This window comes from Bombina bombina, chromosome 6, assembly GCF_027579735.1.
Source record: "Bombina bombina isolate aBomBom1 chromosome 6, aBomBom1.pri, whole genome shotgun sequence".
Taxonomy (NCBI): domain Eukaryota; kingdom Metazoa; phylum Chordata; class Amphibia; order Anura; family Bombinatoridae; genus Bombina; species Bombina bombina.
In genome coordinates, this window is record NC_069504.1 from 195261956 (window position 1) to 195286861 (window position 24906).

A 24906-nucleotide genomic window follows, 5' to 3' on the forward strand; every position below is an offset into this window, starting at 1 on the left:
AATGTTTTTACTTAGATCTAAGCAAAGAGCACAGTAATAAGCCAATTGCAAAGCGGACACTATAATTGGCTAATGTGTGTTTGTTGGGTGGTGAAGTATTAAAAGTGGAGGCTAGTTGTGTATCTCCCAGCCTTAGCATGGGCAAGAATTACATTAAAATGCACCCTACAGAGTTTTAAAGCCAATGACAAAACAATAAAATAAGTACAAATAAAGAATTACTTTTTGGTATCTACAGTATCTGTACAAACATCATATAAACAGATTGTAATCCTGGCAGGGCCACATCAGCGGTTCATCTTTCTGATGCCGGTAAACTGATTGCCCTTAAATTAAGCAGCGATAACTTTTATTTGTTTCACTAAACAGAAGGACATTCAAGCCAACTTTGAAGTTATTAAAAGCATTTAACCCATTTATTAACAAATCGGCCTCTATTAAATCTATCACTCTTTTAGTTTAAGCTCTTAAAGGGATAATCTACTCCAGAATTTTATTGTTTGAAAAGATAGATAATCCCTTTATTACCCATTTCCCAGTTTTGCATAATTAACATGGTTATATTGACCCCTTAATGACTGGGACGTACCCTGTATGTCACTGGTCGTTAAGGGTTCTTCAATTCATAGTACCGTGGGTCTTTCTTTGAGCGGCAGGACTGTGCTATTATGTCCTCCATTCCGACTACAGACCATGCTACCAAAAAACAATCCCAATTCAAAGACCAGTGACGTACAGGGTCATTATGGGGGTAATACACTATTTACCTCGATGATTACCTTGTATCTAAGCCTCTGCAGATTGCCTCCTTATCTCAGTTCTTTTGACAGACTTGCATTTTAGCCAATCAGTGCTGACTCATAAATTAATCCATGGGAGTGAGCACAATGTTATCTATATGACACACATGAACTAGCGCGGTCTAACTGTGTTAAACTGTCAAAATGCACTAAAGATAAGAGGCAGCATTCAAGGGCTTAGAAATTAGCATATGAGCCTACCTAGATTTAACTTTCAACAAAGAATACCAAGAGAATAAAACAAAGTTGATGATAAAAGTAAATTGGAAAAAACTGTATGCCCTATCTGAATCATGATTATTTCATTTTGACTAGACTGTCCCTTTAATCACCCAACAATTTGTATTGTTTAAAAAGATAGATAATCCCTTTATTACCCATTCCCCAGTTTTACATAACCAACACAGTTATAATAATACACGTTTTACCTCTGTATTACCTTGTATTTAAGCTTCTGCTGACTTACGTTTGCTAATACATTTGTTTTACAAAATGCTTGTAAGGCATTTTACTTTAGGCTGAAATGTTCTTTTAAATCCATAGCAGTGTGATAAAGTTATCTGATTCCATTTTGGCAGAATATTGCAAAATAACAATAATAAGAAATGTAAGGCCAGCATGAGGGCTCAGCACCGTGTTTTACCCAGCTTAATTGTGGCCATATGTATTTAAAGGCTGAGATAAGAAGTTATTGTTTTATTATACAATTACAGGACTTCTTTTCATATTAAACAATATGTTAACTTCTTTTGAAATGTTAAATATATATATATATATATGCACCAATCCTATGTTCTCCCTATTTTAAAATAAAAAATAATGCAGCTGCAGAAAAAGTGTATTTATTTATAAATGTATTTGTATTCCTTTAACATTGAAAAAATTGCAGTTGCAGAAAAAGTGTATTTATTGTACAAAATATATATATTTCTATGTACCAGGAAGAGTAACATTGCATGTATTTTGAATGTTTTGCTTCTATAGAGGGCTGTAGTGCATTGCAAAGCAATATGTTCAAGATCATATAGCAGCCAAGGGTTAAATATTAAAGGGATATAATACTCATATGCTAAATCATTTGAAACGGATGCAGTATAGCTGTAAAAAGCGGACAGGAAAATATCCCCTTAGCATCTCTATGTAAAAAAGGAAGATATTTTACCTCACAACTTCCTCAGCTCAGCAGAGTAAGTTTTGTGTAAAAAGTTATACTTCAGCTGCTGCTCAGCTGCAGGTAAGAAAATTAAAAATAAATGAACTGCAGCCAATCAGCATCAACAGTGCTGAGGTCATGAACTCCTTTACTGTGATCTCATGAGATTTCACTTAACTCTCATGAGATTGCATAGTAAACTTCCTTAAACTGAATAGGGAAATAAAATGAGTGTGCACGTAAGCTCCCTCACTTAGCTGTCCCGGGACAGACATACTGATTTGCTGCTTAAAGTCCTTTACAATGGGATGTGGCTACTGAGGAACTTTTGAGGTAAAATATATTTGTTTTTTATATAGAGATGTTCAGGTGATATTTTCTAGTCAGCTTTTTACAGCTATGCAGCATCACTTTCAAGTGTTTCAACATTTGGGTTTCATGGCCCTTTAAGGGCCAGATTACGAGTGGAGCACAAACTTTTGCACCTGTGCGATAAGGTTTATCGTGGGGGGTTTGCACTTGTTTGGCTTTCTGATGGTATTACAAGTTGAAAGATTTACCCTATTTATGTATTTATATGTGTATATATATATATTAATATGTGTATATATGTATATATATGTGTATATAAGTATTAATATGTGTATATATGTATTTATATGTGTATATATGTATTTACAGATATTTGTATGTATATATATATATATATATTTATATAAAATACATCTGTACACATATATAGACATGTATACAAGTGCATTGGAGTCCTAAGTAGATGAAAACATGTTAAAGCATTTTTATGCAGTATTCATTTTTGTGTTAAGGACAAATACACGGGTGTCTATGAGTGAAATTAACATTCCGGCATGGGTGTTTAAGGACAGAGTCAATGAGGAGGACTAGTGCCATAAAACTTGTGACATCATGGGGGGAGTACAGCACAGGGGTGGCCACAATCAGTTGGTGAGTCTCTAGTCAGTGTGTGAGTGTCAGGTAAAATTTGAGGTTTATGTCGTTCCCAAGTTTCCGTCATGAGGTGGTGCAGGTCTAAATTCTTTGTTTTCATGAAGTGGTATCGCTCAAGAATAAGGAGGTCTGTCATCTGGGTGCGCCAATCACTAATAGTTGGGGGAGTCACTGATTTCCAGTGTTTGGGAATAAGTTTTTTAGCTCCATTGATCATCATCAAAAGGAGAGATATTGTGGCTTTATTTTGGATTTTGGGGAGGTTTTGGAACATTAGCACTTGCATTTGTGGTGCTAGTTCAGTTTCTATTATCTCTGATATTGCTGTAAACACAGCTTCCCTGTAGGTGGTGATGACTGGACAAGTCCACCAAATGTGGTACATTGTTCCTCTCTGGCCGCACCCCCTCCAGCATGAATCTGTAATTTGTGGGTTGGTTCTGTGTAATCTGGTGGGGTGAGATACCACCTACTCATAAACTTAAAATGCATTTCCTGAATGTTGACAGACGATGATGCCTTGATTGCTATCTGGAACGCCCTCCTCCACACAGAAGGGGAGGTATCAGAATTTATCTCTCTATCCCAGGCCTGGGCATAGGCAGGGAGTAGCTTTGCGTCACTTACCAGCAGTAGTTTATAAAGAAGGGATATAGTGTGTCTTTTGGGGGGTCTGCTGCCACACAGGTGCTCAAAAGGGGTGAGTTCCCTATTCATCCCTCTTTTATGTCTGTGAGTGATGACAAAATGTTTAACTTGTGAACGTGAGAACCAAGACGAAAACAGGACCTCGTCCCACTGCTGTAAGAATACCCATGGTGCGATAACACCCCTGTCTAGTGCAAAATGTAAGACCCCATCCCTTAATTTGTATGGGTGTCTATTAGCTATCCTGGCATGTGTCAGTGGGATCTCAGGGTGCTCTCTCAAGGGGAGAAGTGGGGAGTGACGTGTGGAGATGCTATTGGTGGTAGAGATTGTTTTATCCCATTCTCTGAGCGTTTCTTGTGCGATAGGGTAAAACCTCAATGTTGTGGTTCAATCCAGGCCAGGGTTGCCGTGTTGCCTTTAGAGAGGATTTGGTTATCTAAGTGGACCCAGGCCTTCTGTGTAGTGTTGTGGCTCCAGTCAATTATGTGTTGTAAAATTATCGCCCTGCGGTATGTTTTTAGGTTTGGGAGGCCCAACCCGCCTCTATGTTTGGGTAGATACATGGTTTGTCTGCTTATCCTGCTTTTTCTCCCCAGATATAATTATCTATGTTTTTTTGTAATTGGGCGAGGTAGGTGGGAGGCAGAGGGATGGGAAGGGCCTGTAGGAGGTATAGAACTCGTGGGAGGATATTCATTTGTATGATACCTAACTTGCCCAGCCAAGATATTGGTTTATTGCTCTATGATTGAAGATCTCTCGCTATCTCATTTCTAAGCTTCTGGTAGTTAAACAGGAAAAGGTTGTTGTTATTGCTTGCCAAATTGATCCCTAAATATTTCATTTTCTTTTTTGCTATATGTATATGGACGGTTTTCTCTAGGTGGGAAATAATTTGAGAGGGGGCCGATATGTTAAGGAGTTCAGATTTTGTAACGTTGAGGTGGAAATTGGAAACCTGGCCATATTCATTCAGTTCTGCTATAATGTCTGGGAGAGTGGATTCTGTGTTGGTTATGGTAAATAGTATATCGTCTGCGTACATAATCATTTTATGGTCTCTGTCTCCTATCGTAATGCCAGTTATGGATTGTTTAAGCCGTATTGTAACAGCAAGTGCCTCAATGGAGAGTACGAAAAGTAATGGGGAGAGGGGACATCCCTGATGTGTGCCGTTAGAAATGGTTAGAAATGGTAAATGGGTCTGACAGGGTGCCATTGGTCCTAATTTTTGCATTTAGGTTAGAATATAGAGAAAAAAATTTTTATGAAGGGGGTACCAAAATTCATCTTATGCATTACTTCCTTAAGGAAATGCCAATCCACCCTGTCGAACGCCTTTTCTGCATCCGACGAGAAAAGGCGTTCGACAGGGTGGATTGGCAGATCTTTTTTTAGTTAGTTGTCCCTGAATGATTGGTGTTAGTATTGAAGGGTCTAAGTTGTATAGGTTACTATAGTATTGCTGGAGTATGTTTGCTATTGCCCTACTATCCCGCACTATTGTGCCGCTGGAGTCTGTCAGGGTGTGGATAAATGTTTTAAGTCTTTTACGTTTTATCGACCTCGCAAGGAGCTTGCCAGGTTTATTCCCCTAGTCGTAGTACATTTGTCTTAAGTGTAAAGCTTGTTTTTGTGACTCTGCATTAAGAAGATCTCTGAGGTCTTTTTTGGCCTGTTGTAAATTGTTTGAGACATTGGGGTCTTGGGGGTTCATTTTATGTATGCTATCTAATTTAAGTATAGTGGAGTGTACCTGTTCATATCTAATCCGTTTCTCCTTCAATTTTTTGGCCTTCAGTTTTAGAAGTTCACCCCGAACAACGCACTTGTGCGCTTTCCAGTTTGTGGAGAGGGAGGTGTTTGTATGATAGTTAAAAGAGAAATACTCTGTCAGTGTAGCATTAACTGTAGTCACTATCGTCGGGTCTAACAATAGTTGGTCATCAAGCCTCCATATGTAATCAGTCATAGGGGCCTCTGGCTAAACAATGTCACAAACAACCGGGGCGTGATCCGTCCATGTAATTGTGCCTATATCGCAGGAGTGTACGATAGGGAGACTGATGGAGTCTGTGAACCAATAGTCGATGCAAGAGTATTTATGGAATACGTTTGAAAGATAGGTGTAATCTTTGCCTGCGGGCTGTAATGTTCTCCATACATTGTGAAGGTTTAAATCTGCAAGCATCGTTTTGATTGCTTTCAGTGTAGTTTTAGGGACACTAGATCCAGAGTTAGAGGTGTCAAGGGCAGGGTACAATGGTACATTAAAGTCGCCACCCAGCATCACCGAACCCTTTGTATGATCTAGAAGCAGCCTTGCAATTTTTAAAAAAAATCAATGCTGCTGGTGCGTTTGGGGCATATATATTAAGTAGTGTGATTGGCCTCCCGAACAGGAGGCCCACCAACAGTAGGTACCTGCCGTCTGGATCTTTGTGCAGTGACATTAGTTGAAAAGCCATAGAGCTGTGCATTAATATGCCAACTCCGTTCTTTTTTTGGGGACCTGACGCAAAAAAAGCAGTTGGGTATTTCGGATTAGGCCATTTTGGTTTCCTGCCTCGTTGGAAGTGTGTATCCTGTAAGAAGACAATGGAGCCGCGGAGTTTAGACAATTCTCACAACGTGATGGACCGCTTCCCAGGACTATTAAGGCTGTGTACATTAATTGTTGTTAATGTTAGAGAGTGGTCCGGCTTACGAGAGTAGCTAGTATTCATCTTGTAAGGGTAGGGTATATTAGGAAAGGGGGGGAGAGGGGAAAAAAAAAGGGGGAAAGAATAAGAATTTATATGTGATAAGTATAGAAAACTAGAAGTAGTAGCTAGATCTAAACAGCAGGTTAATATATGTAGTTATTATTTAGATTAACTGAGAAATCAGCCAGTGTAGGGTAAAGGTTTTAAAAGTGAGGTAGTGCAAAAGAAAATAAAGATATTTCTTTGCAGAAGTGTACTTTTAAATAGTAGTACACTAATGGGGATGTGTCCCGGTGGCGGTAAAAGGCTGCTATGTGAGGTATTACTTCTGTAGAGGCGAGTGACTATGTACACTCGCCTCAAATAGGCTTATTGCATATAAGTTATGTGAGCTATATAATCCATCAGTAGGGTATTACGTGGCATGGGCAGTATCTCATCTGCAGGTTTGCGTGCTGCCGCGACAGCAGTGTATGGTAATTATGTAGAAATTGTTGGTTGTGGCTAGACGTGTTTGTCCCCTGTATTCAATGGGATGCAAAAAGGAGAAAAACAAAGCTATATTGCAGTACATCAGTTATAACACATTATATGGTAATGAAGGAGCTCAGTGAATTTATCTAAACAGTTTAACTTGTAGCAAATACAACACTGCATTTCAAACATTTATAACTTTCCAGTATAACTAAGCTCTCTCTTGTAGTGTATATTGGTTAGTGGAGAATAACATGAGAGCAGTTCTGTATTTGCATACGTGTAACCTTGAAAGCTTATCTAGCGTAACTAACTATATAAAACTAACACGCTACAAAGATGTTTGCACTTCCCACGCTGAGCTGGGGCTTTCGCAGATGTAATCCTTAGGAGTTTTTGTAATTTTTCAGACTTCTGATAGAGTTGTCACTGCATTTCAAACATTTATAACTTTCCAGTATAACTAAGCCCTCTCTTGTAGTGTCTGATGGTTGGTGACAGATAATATGAGGGCAAAACTATGTTTCTGTGCATGTTACCCTGAAATCTTATCTAACATACTAGATTATATAACACAAATAACACATTTCAAGGATACTTGCACTTCCCATGTGGGGCTGGGGCTTCCGCAGCAGCAATCTTTAGAAGTTCTTATAAATTTTCAGGCCTCTGACCAATTTCATTCTCCTGTGCCTCTGGGATTACTGGTGTCCTGGGCGTTAAGGCAGGATTCTTCCCGATCTAAGGCCTGTGTGCAGCGTGGGGCTTCCCCCACTGACTGTGGAGGAGTAGGTGCTTCTATTGAGAGTTGGGAGCAGAACTGCATAAAATCATCTTCTGTTCTGTAGATCACGTTTTTATTATCCTTAGTTGCGATAATGGATACTGGAAACCCCCATCTATAGGGTATTTTGTGTGTTTGTAAGACAGACGTGAGAAATGTTAATGATCTGCGCTTTTGCAAAGTAGTGGGGCTAATGTCACTGAATATTTGAATATTAATTCCTGCATGGCGAATCGGCTGCTTTGCTCTGGAGTTTCTCAGGATTTCCTCCTTGTCAGGAAAGTGGAGCAGTTTCACAGCGATATCCCTACGAGGGGCTTTAGGCGGAGGTTTGGCTCTTAGTGCCCTATGAGCTCTTTCAATAAGGATGACAGGAGTGCTAGGCATCCCTTTAATGGTCCTAAATAAATCTTGTAAATACCCTGTGATAGCCGGGGGGGGGGCACTGACTCCGGCACCCCCCTGATCCTCAAATTGTTGCGGCGGCTGCGGTTTTCTAAGTCTTCAATTTTTTCATTTAGTACATCAATTGAACTCTCTTGTGAGGTTACTTTAGCGGTGAGCTGTTTTAGCCCAGATGTGAATGAAGAACTCCTCTACTGAGTTAATTATCTCTTTAAGTGAGGATACATCTTTATGTAGGTCTTTATACAAGGCTCTTACTTCATGCATATCTACCTTGATGTCCTCTTTTGATGATAATAAGCTTAAGTCAGACTTGGTAACATAGTCTGTGGGTAGCTGGTCAGAAGTATGTACTTGGGCTGCTGTGTTTATCTGCCTGGTTGTGAAGATAAAGCCTGGTCAACTGGCCTCAGATAGTGACCCATTGTTTTAGTGGAAGTGCCCTTCTCCATTTTCTGATTTTTCTTCTGAGGCATAACAAGTGGGGGCACCTCCCTGTAATATGTGGAGCTCAGTTCATAGATATTAACGGAAGACTTAATTCTTTTGTGGGGAGACCTGTGGTAACATGCAAGATTTGACAGTAATCCCTGCTGGCCAGTCACCTCCCACCTCTGGGTATCACCTCCGTTATTTACTTCTGCCAGGCCTTAAGCCCTGAGGGTCAGTTATGGATATGTATATACAGGAGTATTCAGTAGTCACCTCTGCCCTCACGTTTCACTACTACCCAGTAATGTGATGTATGCGGGGTGTGATCTGAATTCTCAGCTTACCGGGTCCCATCAGATTCTGCAGCGTCCCGCCGTCAAAGAGGCCCAAAGTTTGTTAGATGTACCCACTCAGTTGTCCATGCGTGACCTCCAACCAGCGTCTCCACTCTGTGTTCGGTGTACCTTCACAACGATCCGTACTTGTGTTGTACACTGCAAGGGTCGTTGGTCTTGGGTATTTGCGGCCACGTGGGAGGCCGATGCCGACAACAGTCTCTGCTTGGTTAAGGCTGTTCCGCTCCCTGTCACTTTACATTTAGAATCTCCGGAATCAGCCCCTTGTTTCTTGCCGTCACCCGCACTAGAATGGCTACTGAGGCATTTATTTATTCTGAGTTTACATGCTATATGCAGCCCAATAGAGCCACCGGGCCTAAGAGCTCTGACTTTACGCTGCCATTATGCTGCCATTCAGCTCTGTGGCTAGGCTCTGCAACCCGCAATATTAATTTTTTATAAAGGTTTTAACTATGCATTTAGTGTACATATTTCACATTCCAATGTTCTGCACGTAGCAGAATACATTCTAAGTATTTCTAAATAGATATTTTTTATATATATATATCTGTATAAATTAATACCTATATATAATCATCTATATATATAGGTATACTGTATATATAAGGTATATTTTACAAAAAAACCCATCAGATATATGTAGAAATGTGTATTTATTAATCAATATAACATATTCTGTTATTTGAAGAACATTGTAATGTGAAAAATCCTATTTTCTTGTCAGGTATGTACAAATGAGAATACGTGATCGAGTTTGCACTAGAGTTAGGTTTTGGGGGTCTATTTAACAAGGGCCGAATGGCCCCTGTTCCCCTTGATTCCTTCAGGCTCGCCGGAAACAGGAGTTAAGAAGCAGCGGTCTTAAGACTGCTGCTCCTAAACTCATACGCCGTCTCTGAGGCGGCATATAGCAATCCACCCGATCATGTACGATCGGGCTGATTGACACCCCTTGCTATTGGCCGCGAATCTTCAGGGGGCGGTATTGCACCAGCAGTTCACAAGTACTGCTGGTGCAATGACATGTCAGATATGGTTTGCTATAGCGGATCATGTCTGTCCGCACATATATAAATAGACCCCTTGGTCTTTTTTCCCACTTTTTTCTTAATTGATTTCTATATGTGGCACATGCGATATTCTAAGTTCGGCATTTTGTGCTTGTTGGGTTTGGTTGAGAGCAAAAACAGTTTACTCTCAACTATTAATATAAGGCGCAACAAAAGTTTCTAGTGCAATTAACGCTCGAGCTGAAGAGTTAATTTGCACTTCACTCGTAATCTGGCCCTAAATGTAAAAGTATTCAAACAGAAAATTATAGGAGTGAATGAAAGGTACAGAACAAAGTACATTAAAATGATATCCGTACTTAACAGATCCTCTTATGTTGATTTATTTGTATATAGAGCATCAATGTCATTTCATACTGGGCATATGCTGTGAAAGCACAATAAACCTTTTTAGTCTCCTTCTCTAAGTACAGTAGAAAGGACATTTTAATCTTTATTTTTATTTTTTTGTCTCTGTATTCTTCCATTTCACATTCTCCCCCAGGCTGTGTTTCTGAATTCCTTCCCAGCTGTGTACTCCGAACTGCTGAAGCTCTTTGATGTTCGAGAGGTGGCAAACTTAGTGCATGATACTCTGGGCAGTTTGCCAACAATCACGCACGCGGATGACTCCCTTCAAGACGTAAAACTGCAGTGTATAGCGAAGACAGTGGAGAGCGAACTTTACAGCAATCCTGGTAAAGATCCAGACTACACAGAAAAAAACTGCATATACAGTGCTGTGCATATATTAAATGTATTATTGTTATTATTAATAATATTAATAATAACCAGCTTTATTTGTGAATTGAAATATATACTGTGGATATAAAAAAAGCCTACAATTTATTATAAATAGGCAAAATAATACTTTTTTTATTGAGAAAACTCAAAATATTTATAATGTTACACAAAATGCCTCTTTAAGACATAGATTAGAACAATGGGAAGCCTTAAACTCAGGCCATTGTTGTACGAATATTCAATCTCACTGTCCAGTAATACGTGAGCTGGAAGAGAGACGGTAGCTTTCCAAATTTCTTAGTTTTTTGTGTCATATTTCAAAATAATAGAACAGAACAAAGTCAGAGATATGAACTAAAAGCGAGTTGCAATTAACATTTTGACCAATACGCACACTCCAGTTACTAAGGGTAGAAATAGAAATTATTTTTTTAAACTAGCTGCAAAATTAGGACAAGTGACAAAAACATACAAGACATTAGAAGAAATATTTTTTTTTTAACTTTAATTATATGTATATTAGGTATTTCATTTGTTAGTGGAATGTTTTGTGCAGTGAATCTTTTTTTTTTATTCTTTAGTAATTCAAAACTATACTAGCAAATGTTTTATAATTATTATAAGCGTTGGTTCTTTATCACTTAACACAATAACCAATGAGTAGCTAAAACTGTCAGTTTTCACAGGCTTATGTTTTGACAGCATACCCTCAAGGGAAAGCTGCAGAAACATATAATGATCTCAAACTTGAATTTTTCTAAATTAAGAAAAGAAAAATGTAAAATATTTTCTTTAACCATTGGATAGATTCATTTTAATATTTTCATGGTCAGAGAGAGTTTTAAAAATGCTGTTACAAAATTAAGTTATCAGACATCTGAGGTGTTGTACAGTTTAGTTTTTCAGTTTATTACAGGGACTCAGGAAATAAGAATATCAATGGCATTCTTACTTAATCCACAGTTTTTAATATGGTTTATAAGGAAAATTAGGTTAACAATATAATTACTCCCTTCTCCGCCCCTTCTCTCTCTCTCTCTCTCTCTCTCTCTCTCATGCAATTTTAAACAACTTTTACAATTACGTATAACTCTACTTATACTTTAATTCACCTGTTCATATGGGCACAGCACACTTTCTACCATGGTCTCACTCTCACCTCATGAACAGTGATGGCCAGTGATGTCACATGCAAGTTAATCATGGGCATGTATGGGGAAGAAAACCATGTCCTACACTTACTTGCATGTGACAAACTTGGTTGACAGTGCAGACTTGACAACAGGGGTGTGTGAAGCAGTGGGAGTGAGCCCTATGCATAGAATATCTGTGACGTCTGTCTGCAGTATTAGGACTTGTGTGTGGTGTGAACATGGGTTATTTTTGAGAAAGGACCACTTGCCAAACACTTTAAAACGTATAATTATGTTAAAACTGCTTTTATATTATTTTTAGTTTTGTACTATCTAACATGTAATTAACAATTTATGCAAGAGTCAGTTTGTTGTTCACCAATTCATAATGATTTTCTTCCTTGAAAATTCAAACAGTTAAGATAGGTTAGTTTTTAATTGTCTGTGATGTCTTTCAAATTTATGAATTTTAAATTGCTAGCAGAATAATAATAATAAAAATATTAATTATAATAATTATAAAATCGTTACATGGTAATTTACGATGATTTTAAAATCCAACAAACTGAAATATATGTCAGATATATCAAGCTTTATTTTTAGTTATTGGCATATTAGATGAATGGACCTTTTAGTTGTTCTCTTCTATACAAAACTGTTTTAAAGGGACAGTAAAAAATAAACTTGCATGCTTTAGACAGAGCATGCAGTTTTAAACAACTTTATAATTTGGCCTCTATTTAACAAGCTGTCAACAGCAAATACGCTGGAATTTGCAGCGTATTTGTGGCGAGCCTGATTCGCCGCAGTTATCAAACCCTACAGACCGGCAAAATTAGAATATAGTGACGTGACATACAATCCGCCGGACTCAGTCTGACACAGATCGATGGTTACATCACTACAGATGTTCCGAACGCAAGTTCGGCACAATCTGACTACTTTTGGAAGTTATTAAAGAACTAGCAGGTACGCTCGCCACTTTTCCGGCCCAGCGTACCTGGTTTTCAATCCGCCGCCCTGGAGGCGGCGGATGCCATAGGAATCAATGGGAGTCTGACAGCAGCGAAAGCTCATGTTCGCTACTGCCCGATATCCCATTGATTTCTATGGTAAATGTCTACACCTAACACCCTAACATGTACCCCGAGTCTAAACACCCCTAATCTGCCCCCCTACACCGCCGACACCTACATTATACTTAACTGCCGCTCTCGGAGCCCACCACCACCTACATTATATTTATTAACCCCTAATCTGCCCCCCCCTACACCGCCACCACTTTAATAAACATATTAACCCCTAAACCTAACACCCACTAACTTAAATATAATTTAAATAACTCTAAATAAATATTACTATAATTATCTAAATAATTCCTATTTAAAACTAAATACTTACCCATAAAATAAACCTTTAGATAGCTACAATATAACTAATAGTTACATTGTAGCTATCTTAGGGTTTATTTTTATTTTACAGGCAACTTTGTATTTATTTTAACTAGGTACAATAGTTATTAAATAGTTATTAACAAAGACAAAAGTACCTGTAAAATAAAACCTAACCTAAGTTACAATTACACCTAACACTACACTATAATTAAAATAATTAAATAAATTAACTACAATTAAATAAAATTAAATACAATTAAATAAAATTAAATACAATTAAATAAAATTAACTAAAGTACAAAAAAACAAAAAACTAAATTACAGAAAATAAAAAAATAATTTCAAGAATTTTAAACTAATTACACCTAATCTAATCCCCCTAATAAAATAAAAAAGCCCCCCAAAATAATAAAAATCCCTACCCTATACTAAATTACAAATAGCCCTTAAAAGGGCCTTTTGCGGGGCATTGCCCCAAAGTAATCAGCTCTTTTACAACCCACCACCCACACACCCAACACTACTCTAAAACCCACCCAAACCCCCCTTAAAAAAAAACCTAACACTAACCCCCTGAAGATCACCCTACCGGGCCTAAGTCCTCAACGAAGCCAGGCGAAGAGGTCCTCCAGACGGGCAGAAGTCTTTATCCAGACGGCATCTTCTACCTTCATCCATCCGACGAGGAGTGACTCCATCTTGAAGACATCCGACTCGGAGCATCCATCCAGACCGACGACTACCCGACGAATGAATATTCCTTTAAATGACGTCATCCAAGAATTCTATCAGCCAATCGGAATTAAGGTAAGAAAAATCCTATTGGCTGATGCAATCAGCCAATAGGATTGAGCTTGCATTCTTTTGGCTGATTGGAACAGCCATTCGTCTGGTAGTCGTCGGTCTGGATGGATGCTCCGCATCGGATGTCTTCAAGATGGAGCCGCTCCTCGTCGGATGGATGAAGATAGAAGATGCCGCCTGGATGAAGACTTCTGCCCGTCTGGAGGACCTCTTCTGCCCGGTTGGATGAAGACTTCGCCCAGCTTCGTTGAGGACTTAGGCCCGGTTGGGTGAAGACGTCTCAAGGTAGGGTGATCTTCAGGGGGTAAGTGTTAGGTTTTTTTAAGGGTGGTTTGGGTGGGTTTTAGAGTAGGGTTTGGGTGTGTGGGTGGTGGGTTTTAATGTTGGGGGGGTATTGTAATTTTTTTTACAGGTAAAAGAGCTGATTACTTTGGGGCAATGCCCCGCAAAAGGCCCTTTTAAGGGCTATTTGTAATTTAGTATAGGGTAGGGAATTTTATTATTTTGGGGGGCTTTTTTATTTTATTAGGGGGATTAGATTAGGTGTAATTAGTTTAAAATTCTTGTAATTATTTTTTTATTTTCTGTAATTTAGTGTTTTTTTTTTGTACTTTAGTTAATTTTAGTTAATTGTATTTAATTTTATTTAATTGTAGTTAATTTATTTAATTATAGTGTAGTGTTGGGTGTAATTGTAACTTAGGTTAGGTTTTATTTTACAGGTACTTTTGTCTTTATTTTAACTAGGAAGTTATTAAATAGTTAATAACTATTTAATAACTATTGTACCTAGTTAAAATAAATACAAACTTGCCTGTAAAATAAAAATAAACCCTAAGCTAGCTACAACGTAACTATTAGTTATATTGTAGCTATCTTAGGGTTTATTTTATAGGTAAGTATTTAGTTTTAAATAGGAATTATTTAGTTAATTATAGGAATTTTTATTTAGAGTTATTTAAATTATATTTAAGTTAGTGGGTGTTAGGGTTAGGGATAAACTTAGGTTTAGGGGTTAATATGTTTATTATAGTGGCGGCGGTGTAGGGGGGGCAGATTAGGGGTTAATAAATATAATGTAGGTGGCGGTGGGCTCCGGGAGCGGCAGTTTAGGGGTTAAACAATTTATTTAGTTGTGGCGGGGTCCTTGATCGGCAGGATAGGGGTTAATAACTTTATGTAGGGGGGCGGCAGATTAGGGGTTAATAGGTATAATGTAAGTGGCGGCGGGGGCCGGGAGCGGCGGTTTAGGGGCTAAACACTTTATTTCGTTGCGGCGGGGTCCATGAGCGGCGGTTTAGGGGTTAATACATTTATTAGAGTTGCGGCGGGTCCGGGAGAGGCAGTTTAGGGGTTAATAACTTTAGTTGCGGGGGGATCTGGGAGCGGCGGTTTATGGGGTAAAACAGTATAGTATAGTGTGGGTGCTTACCGACAGTATAGCAAGAAAGTTGTGAAAAAGCCGAAGAGTAGCGAGATCGATGACTGTTAGTTATCAACAGTCCGCTGCTCATCGCACCGTACTTGGTGCGCGGCTTTTTGACAACTTTTTTGAACATTTTGGAGAGCGTATTCTGGTCCGCGGCGGCGATGTTAGGCGATCTTAGGCGAGCGTATTGATACCGTCAAATGCAAGAAAGTCGACGGCTTGATAAATAGAGGCCTTTATGTCTATTGTCAAATGTACTTTGTTTTCTTGGCATCCTTTTTTGACAAGTAAACCTAGGCACTAATTGGAGCTCAGGAGAGTGCATGTGTCATTATTATTCTATGACAGCAATGCTTATTACAATGTTTTTATTAATGTAAAATATATACACACACATTTGCATGCTCTACCAGCCATTAAAGTTTAATTTCTTACTTTACGGTCTCTTTAATATTATATTGGCTAAATAATTTAAAAATAATCAGATTTCTTTGAATGTTGTGATAGACAAATAGATGTTGAAACTACAACAAAAGGGAACTTGTTTATAAGTAGATTTGTTTTCAGAGATAGATCTATATGTGTTAAATTAGCTAGCACTTTATTTTACATAAATTCATTTGTTGCAATTAAATGAGGAGAATAATGTGTTATTTGGTACAACGCCGCTCTAATTGTTTTCTTATTATATTCGACCAAAGGAATAAATAGAAATGTTTGCTTTTTCAGACTCCCGGTTCATTCTTCTGCCTGTAGTCTTGCACCACCTCCACATGCATTTACAGGAGCAGAGAGATCTTGTAATGTGTGCTCGTATCCTTAGCAACATGTTTTGTCTAACCAAGAAAAACAGCTCAGTAAGTAATTACTAGATGGTTATTTTATTAAATACTTTTACATATATATATAGAAATGAACATACTCATTTTAAATATAAAACATGTTTTTTGTTCCATCTCAAAGAAAAAATAAATAAACTGAATTACAGTTTCCCTCCAAAAAACTGTTTCTCTACTGAAAAATATACTGTTTTTCCCACTGTTGATAAGCTCTAATTTGTTTAATTATTTTTTTTAATGCAAAACTATGTTACCATGAACATATATATATATATATTTGTTTATAGTCTGTTTAATAGGTCCTGTTGCATACAGGACTTTATAATTGTCTTTATAATTAATAAGAATGTATGAATGTAAAGGCCATTTCTCCAACATAGGTGTGTCCGGTCCACGGCGTCATCCTTACTTGTGGGATATTCTCTTCCCCAACAGGAAATGGCAAAGAGCCCAGCAAAGCTGGTCACATGATCCCTCCTAGGCTCCGCCTACCCAAGTCATTCTCTTTGCCGTTGTACAGGCAACATCTCCACGGAGATGGCTTAGAGTTTTTTAGTGTTTAACTGTAGTTTTTATTATTCAATCAAGAGTTTGTTATTTTGAAATAGTGCTGGTATGTACTATTTACTCAGAAACAGAAAAGAGATGAAGATTTCTGTTTGTATGAGGAAAATGATTTTAGCAACCGTCACTAAAATCCATGGCTGTTCCACACAGGACTGTTGAGAGCAATTAACTTCAGTTGGGGGAACAGTGAGCAGTCTCTTGCTGCTTGAGGTATGACACATTCTAACAAGACGATGTAATGCTGGAAGCTGTCATTTTCCCTATGGGATCCGGTAAGCCATGTTTATTACGATCGTAAATAAGGGCTTCAAAAAGGGCTTATTAAGACTGTAGACTTTTTCTGGGCTAAATCGATTGATTATTAACACATATTTAGCCTTGAGGAATCATTTTATCTGGGTATTTTGATATAATAATATCGGCAGGCACTGTTTTAGACACCTTATTCTTTAGGGGCTTTCCCAAAGCATAGGCAGAGCCTCATTTTCGCGCCGGTGTTGCGCACTTGTTTTTGAGAGGCATGGCATGCAGTCGCATGTGAGAGGAGCTCTGATACTTAGAAAAGACTTTCTGAAGGCGTCATTTGGTATCGTATTCCCCTTGGGGCTTGGTTGGGTCTCAGCAAAGCAGATACCAGGGACTGTAAAGGGGTTAAAGTTCAAAACGGCTCCGGTTCCGTTATTTTAAGGGTTAAAGCTTCCAAATTTGGTGTGCAATACTTTTAAGGCTTTAAGACACTGTGGTGAAAGTTTGGTGAATTTTGAACAATTCCTTCATGTTTTTTCGCAATTGCAGTAATAAAGTGTGTTCAGTTTAAAATTTAAAGTGACAGTAACGGTTTTATTTTAAAACGTTTTTTGTACTTTGTTATCAAGTTTATGCCTGTTTAACATGTCTGAACTACCAGATAGACTGTGTTCTGAATGTGGGGAAGCCAGAATTCCTATTCATTTAAATAAATGTGATTTATGTGACAATGACAATGATGCCCAAGATGATTCCTCAAGTGAGGGGAGTAAGCATGGTACTGCATCATTCCCTCCTTCGTCTACACGAGTCTTGCCCACTCAGGAGGCCCCTAGTACATCTAGCGCGCCAATACTCCTTACTATGCAACAATTAACGGCTGTAATGGATAATTCTGTCAAAAACATTTTAGCCAAAATGAACACTTATCAGCGTAAGCGCGACTGCTCTGTTTTAGATACTGAAGAGCATGACGACGCTGATTATAATATTTCTGAAGGGCCCCTAACCCAGTCTGATGGGGCCAGGGAGGTTTTGTCTGAGGGAGAAATTACTGATTGGGAACATTTCTCAACAAGCTGAACCTGATGTGATTGCATTTAAATTTAAGTTGGAACATCTCCACATTCTGCTTAAGGAGGTATTATCCACTCTGGATGATTGTGACAAGTTGGTCATCCCAGAGAAACTATGTAAAATGGACAAGTTCCTAGAGGTGCCGGGGCTCCCAGAAGCTTTTCCTATACCCAAGCGGGTGGCGGACATTGTTAATAAAGAATGGGAAAGGCCCGGTATTCCTTTCGTCCCTCCCCCCATATTTAAAAAATTGTTTCCTATGGTCGACCCCAGAAAGGACTTATGGCAGACAGTCCCCAAGGTCGAGGGAGCGGTTTCCACTTTAAACAAACGCACCACTATACCCATAGAGGATAGTTGTGCTTTCAAAGATCCTATGGATAAAAAATTAGAAGGTTTGCTTAAAAAGATGTTTGTTCAGCAGGGTTACCTTCTACAACCAATTTCATGCATTGTCCCTGTCGCTACAGCCGCATGTTTCTGGTTCGATGAGCTGATAAAGGCGGTCGATAGTGATTCTCCTCCTTTTGAGGAGATTATGGACAGAATCAATGCTCTCAAATTGGCTAATTCTTTCACCCTAGACGCCACTTTGCAATTGGCTAGGTTAGCGGCTAAGAATTCTGGGTTTGCTATTGTGGCGCGCAGAGCGCTTTGGTTGAAATCTTGGTCGGCTGATGCGTCTTCCAAGAACAAGCTACTTAACATTCCTTTCAAGGGGAAAACGCTGTTTGGCCCTGACTTGAAAGAGATTATCTCTGATATCACTGGGGGTAAGGGCCACGCCCTTCCTCAGGATCGGCCTTTCAAGGCAAAAAATAAACCTAATTTTCGTCCCTTTCGTAGAAACGGACCAGCCCAAGGTGCTACGTCCTCTAAGCAAGAGGGTAATTCTTCTCAAGCCAAGCCAGCTTGGAGACCAATGCAAGGCTGGAACAAGGGAAAGCAGGCCAAGAAACCTGCCACTGCTACCAAGACAGCATGAAATGTTGGCCCCCGATCCGGGACCGGATCTGGTGGGGGGCAGACTCTCTCTCTTCGCTCAGGCTTGGGCAAGAGATGTTCTGGATCCTTGGGCGCTAGAAATAGTCTCCCAAGGTTATCTTCTGGAATTCAAGGGACTTCCCCCAAGGGGGAGGTTCCACAGGTCTCAGTTGTCTTCAAGAAAGAGGGAACGTTCAGACCAATCTTAGATCTCAAGATCTTAAACAAGTTTCTCAAGGTTCCATCGTTCAAGATGGAAACCATTCGAACAATTCTTCCTTCCATCCAGGAAGGTCAATTCATGACCACGGTGGATTTAAAGGATGCGTATCTACATATTCCTATCCACAAGGAACATCATCGGTTCCTGAGGTTCGCATTCCTGGACAAACATTACCAGTTCGTGGCGCTTCCTTTCGGATTAGCCACTGCTCCAAGGATTTTCACAAAGGTACTAGGGTCCCTTCTAGCTGTGCTAAGACCAAGGGGCATTGCTGTAGTACCTTACTTGGACGACATTCTGATTCAAGCGTCGTCCCTTCCTCAAGCAAAGGCTCACACGGACATTGTCCTGGCCTTTCTCAGATCTCACGGATGGAAAGTGAACGTGGAAAAGAGTTCTCTATCTCCGTCAACAAGGGTTCCCTTCTTGGGAACCATAATAGACTCCTTAGAAATGAGGATTTTTCTGACAGAGGCCAGAAAAACAAAACTTCTAGACTCTTGTCGGATACTTCATTCCGTTCCTCTTCCTTCCATAGCTCAGTGCATGGAAGTGATCGGGTTGATGGTAGCGGCAATGGACATAGTTCCTTTTGCACGCATTCATCTAAGACCATTACAACTGTGCATGCTCAGTCAGTGGAATGGGGACTATACAGACTTGTCTCCGAAGATACAAGTAAATCAGAGGACCAGAGACTCACTCCGTTGGTGGCTGTCCCTGGACAACCTGTCACGAGGGATGACATTCCGCAGACCAGAGTGGGTCATTGTCACGACCGACGCCAGTCTGATGGGCTGGGGCGCGGTCTGGGGATCCCTGAAAGCTCAGGGTCTTTGGTCTCGGGAAGAATTTCTACTACCGATAAATATTCTGGAACTGAGAGCGATATTCAATGCTCTCAAGGCTTGGCCTCAGCTAGCGAGGGCCAAGTTCATACGGTTTCAATCAGACAACATGACAACTGTTGCGTACATCAACCATCAGGGGGGAACAAGGAGTTCCCTGGCGATGGAAGAAGTGACCAAAATCATTCTATGGGCGGAGTTTCACTCCTGCCACCTGTCTGCTATCCACATCCCAGGAGTGGAAAATTGGGAATCGGATTTTCTGAGTCGTCAGACATTGCATCCGGGGGAGTGGGAACTCCATCCGGAAATCTTTGCCCAAGTCACTCAGCTGTGGGGCATTCCAGACATGGATCTGATGGCCTCTCGTCAGAACTTCAAAGTTCCTTGCTACGGGTCCAGATCCAGGGATCCCAAGGCGGCTCTAGTGGATGCACTAGTAGCACCTTGGACCTTCAAACTAGCTTATGTGTTCCCGCCGTTTCCTCTCATCCCCAGGCTGGTAGCCAGGATCAATCAGGAGAGGGCGTCGGTGATCTTGATAGCTCCTGCGTGGCCACGCAGGACTTGGTATGCAGATCTGGTGAATATGTCATCGGCTCCACCATGGAAGCTACCTTTGAGACGAGACCTTCTTGTTCAGGGTCCGTTCGAACATCCGAATCTGGTTTCACTCCAGCTGACTGCTTGGAGATTGAACGCTTGATCTTATCGAAGCGAGGGTTCTCATATCCTGTTATCGATACTCTTGTTCAGGCCAGAAAGCCTGTAACTAGAAAGATTTACCACAAAATTTGGAAAAAATATATCTGTTGGTGTGAATCTAAAGGATTCCCTTGGGACAAGGTTAAGATTCCTAGGATTCTATCCTTCCTTCAAGAAGGATTGGAAAAAGGTTTATCTGCAAGTTCCCTGAAGGGACAGATTTCTGCCTTGTCTGTGTTACTTCACAAAAAGCTGGCCGCTGTGCCAGATGTTCAAGCTTTTGTTCAGGCTCTGGTTAGAATTAAGCCTGTTTACAAACCTTTGACTCCTCCTTGGAGTCTCAATTTAGTTCTTTCAGTTCTTCAGGGGGTTCCGTTTGAACCCTTGCATTCCGTTGATATTAAGTTATTATCTTGGAAAGTTTTGTTTTTAGTTGCAATTTCTTCTGCTAGAAGAGTTTCAGAATTATCTGCTCTGCAGTGTTCTCCTCCTTATCTGGTGTTCCATGCAGATAAGGTGGTTTTACGTACTAAACCTGGTTTTCTTCCAAAAGTTGTTTCTAACAAAAACATTAACCAGGAGATTATCGTACCTTCTCTGTGTCCGAAACCAGTTTCGAAGAAGGAACGTTTGTTGCACAATTTGGATGTTGTTCGCGCTCTAAAATTCTATTTAGATGCTACAAAGGATTTTAGACAAACATCTTCCTTGTTTGTTGTTATTCCGGTAAAAGGAGAGGTCAAAAAGCAACTTCTACCTCTCTCTCTTTTTGGATTAAAAGCATCATCAGATTGGCTTACGAGACTGCCGGACGGCAGCCTCCCGAAAGAATCACAGCTCATTCCACTAGGGCTGTGGCTTCCACATGGGCCTTCAAGAACGAGGCTTCTGTTGATCAGATATGTAGGGCAGCGACTTGGTCTTCACTGCACACTTTTACCAAATTTTACAAGTTTGATACTTTTGCTTCTTCTGAGGCTATTTTTGGGAGAAAGGTTTTGCAAGCCGTGGTGCCTTCCATTTAGGTGACCTGATTTGCTCCCTCCCCTCATCCGTGTCCTAAAGCTTTGGTATTGGTTCCCACAAGTAAGGATGACGCCGTGGACCGGACACACCTATGTTGGAGAAAACAGAATTTATGTTTACCTGATAAATTACTTTCTCCAACGGTGTGTCCGGTCCACGGCCCGCCCTGGTTTTTTTAATCAGGTCTGATAATTTATTTTCTTTAACTACAGTCACCACGGTACCATATGGTTTCTCCTATGCAAATATTCCTCCTTAACGTCGGTCGAATGACTGGGGTAGGCGGAGCCTAGGAGGGATCATGTGACCAGCTTTGCTGGGCTCTTTGCCATTTCCTGTTGGGGAAGAGAATATCCCACAAGTAAGGATGACGCCGTGGACCGGACACACCGTTGGAGAAAGTAATTTATCAGGTAAACATAAATTCTGTTTTTTAAATTTCTTTTATGAATAATTAATATTTCTTTCATGCAGGTGGTTAGAGAGTCCAAGATCCATTACTCCTGGGAATTATGGGAATTACTCTTCCCTACCGCTAGGCAGAGGCAAAGATTCCCAAACTCCAAGAAATCTATAAAACCCTTCCCACCCCACCACTACCTCAGTCTTTATTTTGCCTCCACTGGAGGTGATTGAAGAATGAAGATGTGCATTTGATTCTTCAAAGAAAGGGGTTTTCAGTCTATATTAAGGCCTGGTTTCCCATCAGAGTACAGTGCTTGTCAGATGGATGTATATGGTTATTGTTTGTGATTCTTTTTTCACATCATGGGAAATTTATCATAAACTTTCCATAATTGGTTACAGGGACTTGTCTTTTGCCTTCCTCTATGGATCTACAATATACTCCTATTTCATAAACCTCTGCTGATACGTTTCAGTACTGGTTTGGCTTATTTGCTGGTGGACGAGTATCTATTAGCATAATTTTTTAACATTTATACACTCTATAGCTATGTAATGGGAACGTATTGTTTATATACATATTTCCTAATATTTTTAGTTTGTGGACAGAATCCTTTACATTATTCCCCTTGCTGTTTTGCACGTGCCTGCATTTGTGGCGCGCTTAGTTTGAGTTGCACTCGTGGGCCTTTGGGTTTATATGTGTCTGAGTTGCGCACATTGAGTTAACACTTGGATTAGTGCATATCCCTTTAGTCTGTTATTGTTATTTTCGCGCTTTGGCTGGATTACGCATGTCAGATTAGCACATGTACGTCCAAGGCTATTCGTACATTCTCTTTTAGCTGTCAGTTTTTGTGTGTGTTATTTTATATTGCTATGCGTTATCTGGGCTTCGTATGTGAGTTTACGTGTCTCCCGCTTTGTTTTTCAGTGCATTATACCTGTAAGAAAATAAATATGTAGTCCCTTTAAACCTTAAGATACCAACAGTAACATCAGATTCTAGTGAGAAACAGATTCCCCTTCATGTATATAATAATAAAACATACTGAAATTAATGATGAGGAACAAAACAAGAATTTTGCAAACCTAAAAATAACAGGAAGTTTATTAAAAGGGAAAATGATGTGCCAGATTTCGAGTGGAGCACAAATGAACGCACTGGCTTGAGCATTTATTGCGCTAGAAGTAAGATTTCTTTCATGTAATTAGCAAGAGTCCATGAGCTAGTGACATATGGGATATACATTCCTACCAGGAGGGGCAAAGTTTCCCAAACCTCAAAATGCCTATAAATACACCCCTCACCACACCCACAAATCAGTTTTACAAACTTTGCCTCCTATGGAGGTGGTGAAGTAAGTTTGTGCTAGATTCTACGTTGATATGCGCTCCGCAGCAGGTTGGAGCCCGGTTTTCCTCTCAGCGTGCAGTGAATGTCAGAGGGATGTGAGGAGAGTATTGCCTGTTTGAATTCAATGATCTCCTTCTACGGGGTCTATTTCATAGGTTCTCTGTTATCGGTCGTAGAGATTCATCTCTTACCTCCCTTTTCAGATCGACGATATACTCTTATATATATACCATTACCTCTGCTTATTTTCGTTTCAGTACTGGTTTGGCTTTCTACAAACATGTAGATGAGTGTCCTGGGGTAAGTAAGTCTTATTTTCTGTGACACTCTAAGCTATGGTTGGGCACTTTTTTAATAAAGTTCTAAATATATGTATTCAAACATTTATTTGCCTTGACTCAGGATGTTCAACATTCCTTATTTTCAGACAGTCAGTTTCATATTTGGGATAATGCATTTGAATCAATCATTTTTCTTACCTTAAAAATTTGACTTTTTTCCTGTGGGCTGTTAGGCTCGCGGGGGCTGAAAATGCTTCATTTTATTGCGTCATTCTTGGCGCGGACTTTTTTGGCGCAAAAAATCTTTTCTGTTTCCGGCGTCATACGTGTCGCCGGAAGTTGCGTCATTTTTTTGACGTTCTTTTGCGCCAAAGATGTCGGCGTTCCGGTTGTGGCGTCATTTTTGGCACCAATAGCATTTAGGCGCCAAATAATGTGGGCGTCTTATTTGGCGCTAAAAAAATATGGGCGTCTTTTTTGTCTCCACATTAATTAAGTCTCATTTTTTATTGCTTCTGGTTGCTAGAAGTTTGTTCTTTGGCATTTTTTCCCATTCCTGAAACTGTCATTTAAGGAATTTGATCAATTTTGCTTTATATGTTGTTTTTTCTCTTACATACTGCAAGATGTCTCACGTTGCATCTGAGTCAGAAGATACTTCAGGAAAATCGCTGTCTGGTGCTGGATCTACCAAAGCTAAGTGTATCTGCTGTAAACTTTTGGTAGCTGTTCCTCCAGCTGTTGTTTGTTTTAATTGTCATGACAAACTTGTTAATGCAGATAATATTTCCTTTAGTAAAGTACCATTACCTGTTGCAGTTCCATCAACATCTAATGTTCAGAGTGTTCCTGATAACATAAGAGATTTTGTTTCTGAATCCATCAAGAAGGCTATGTCTGTTATTCCTCCTTCTAGTAAACATAAAAAATCTTTTAAAACTTCTCTTTATACAGATGAATTTTTAAATGAACATCATCATTCTGATTCTCTTCTGGTTCAGAGGATTCTGTCTCAGAGGTTGATGCTGATAAATCTTCATATTTATTTAAAATTGAATTTATTCGT

The 24906-nt window shown here is 39.7% G+C and overlaps 1 protein-coding gene across 1 annotated transcript in view; it reads left to right on the top strand.

Annotated features, from left to right (window-relative positions):
* DOCK4 (dedicator of cytokinesis 4) overlaps nt 1–24906 on the top strand; it is a gene marked incomplete at its 5' end in the record, with an annotated part of 608904 nt that overhangs the window by 206661 nt on the left and 377337 nt on the right. The window contains 2 exon segments of the mRNA XM_053716722.1: nt 10284–10476; nt 16012–16139. Of these exon segments, the coding sequence (XP_053572697.1) occupies nt 10284–10476; nt 16012–16139 (321 nt within the window).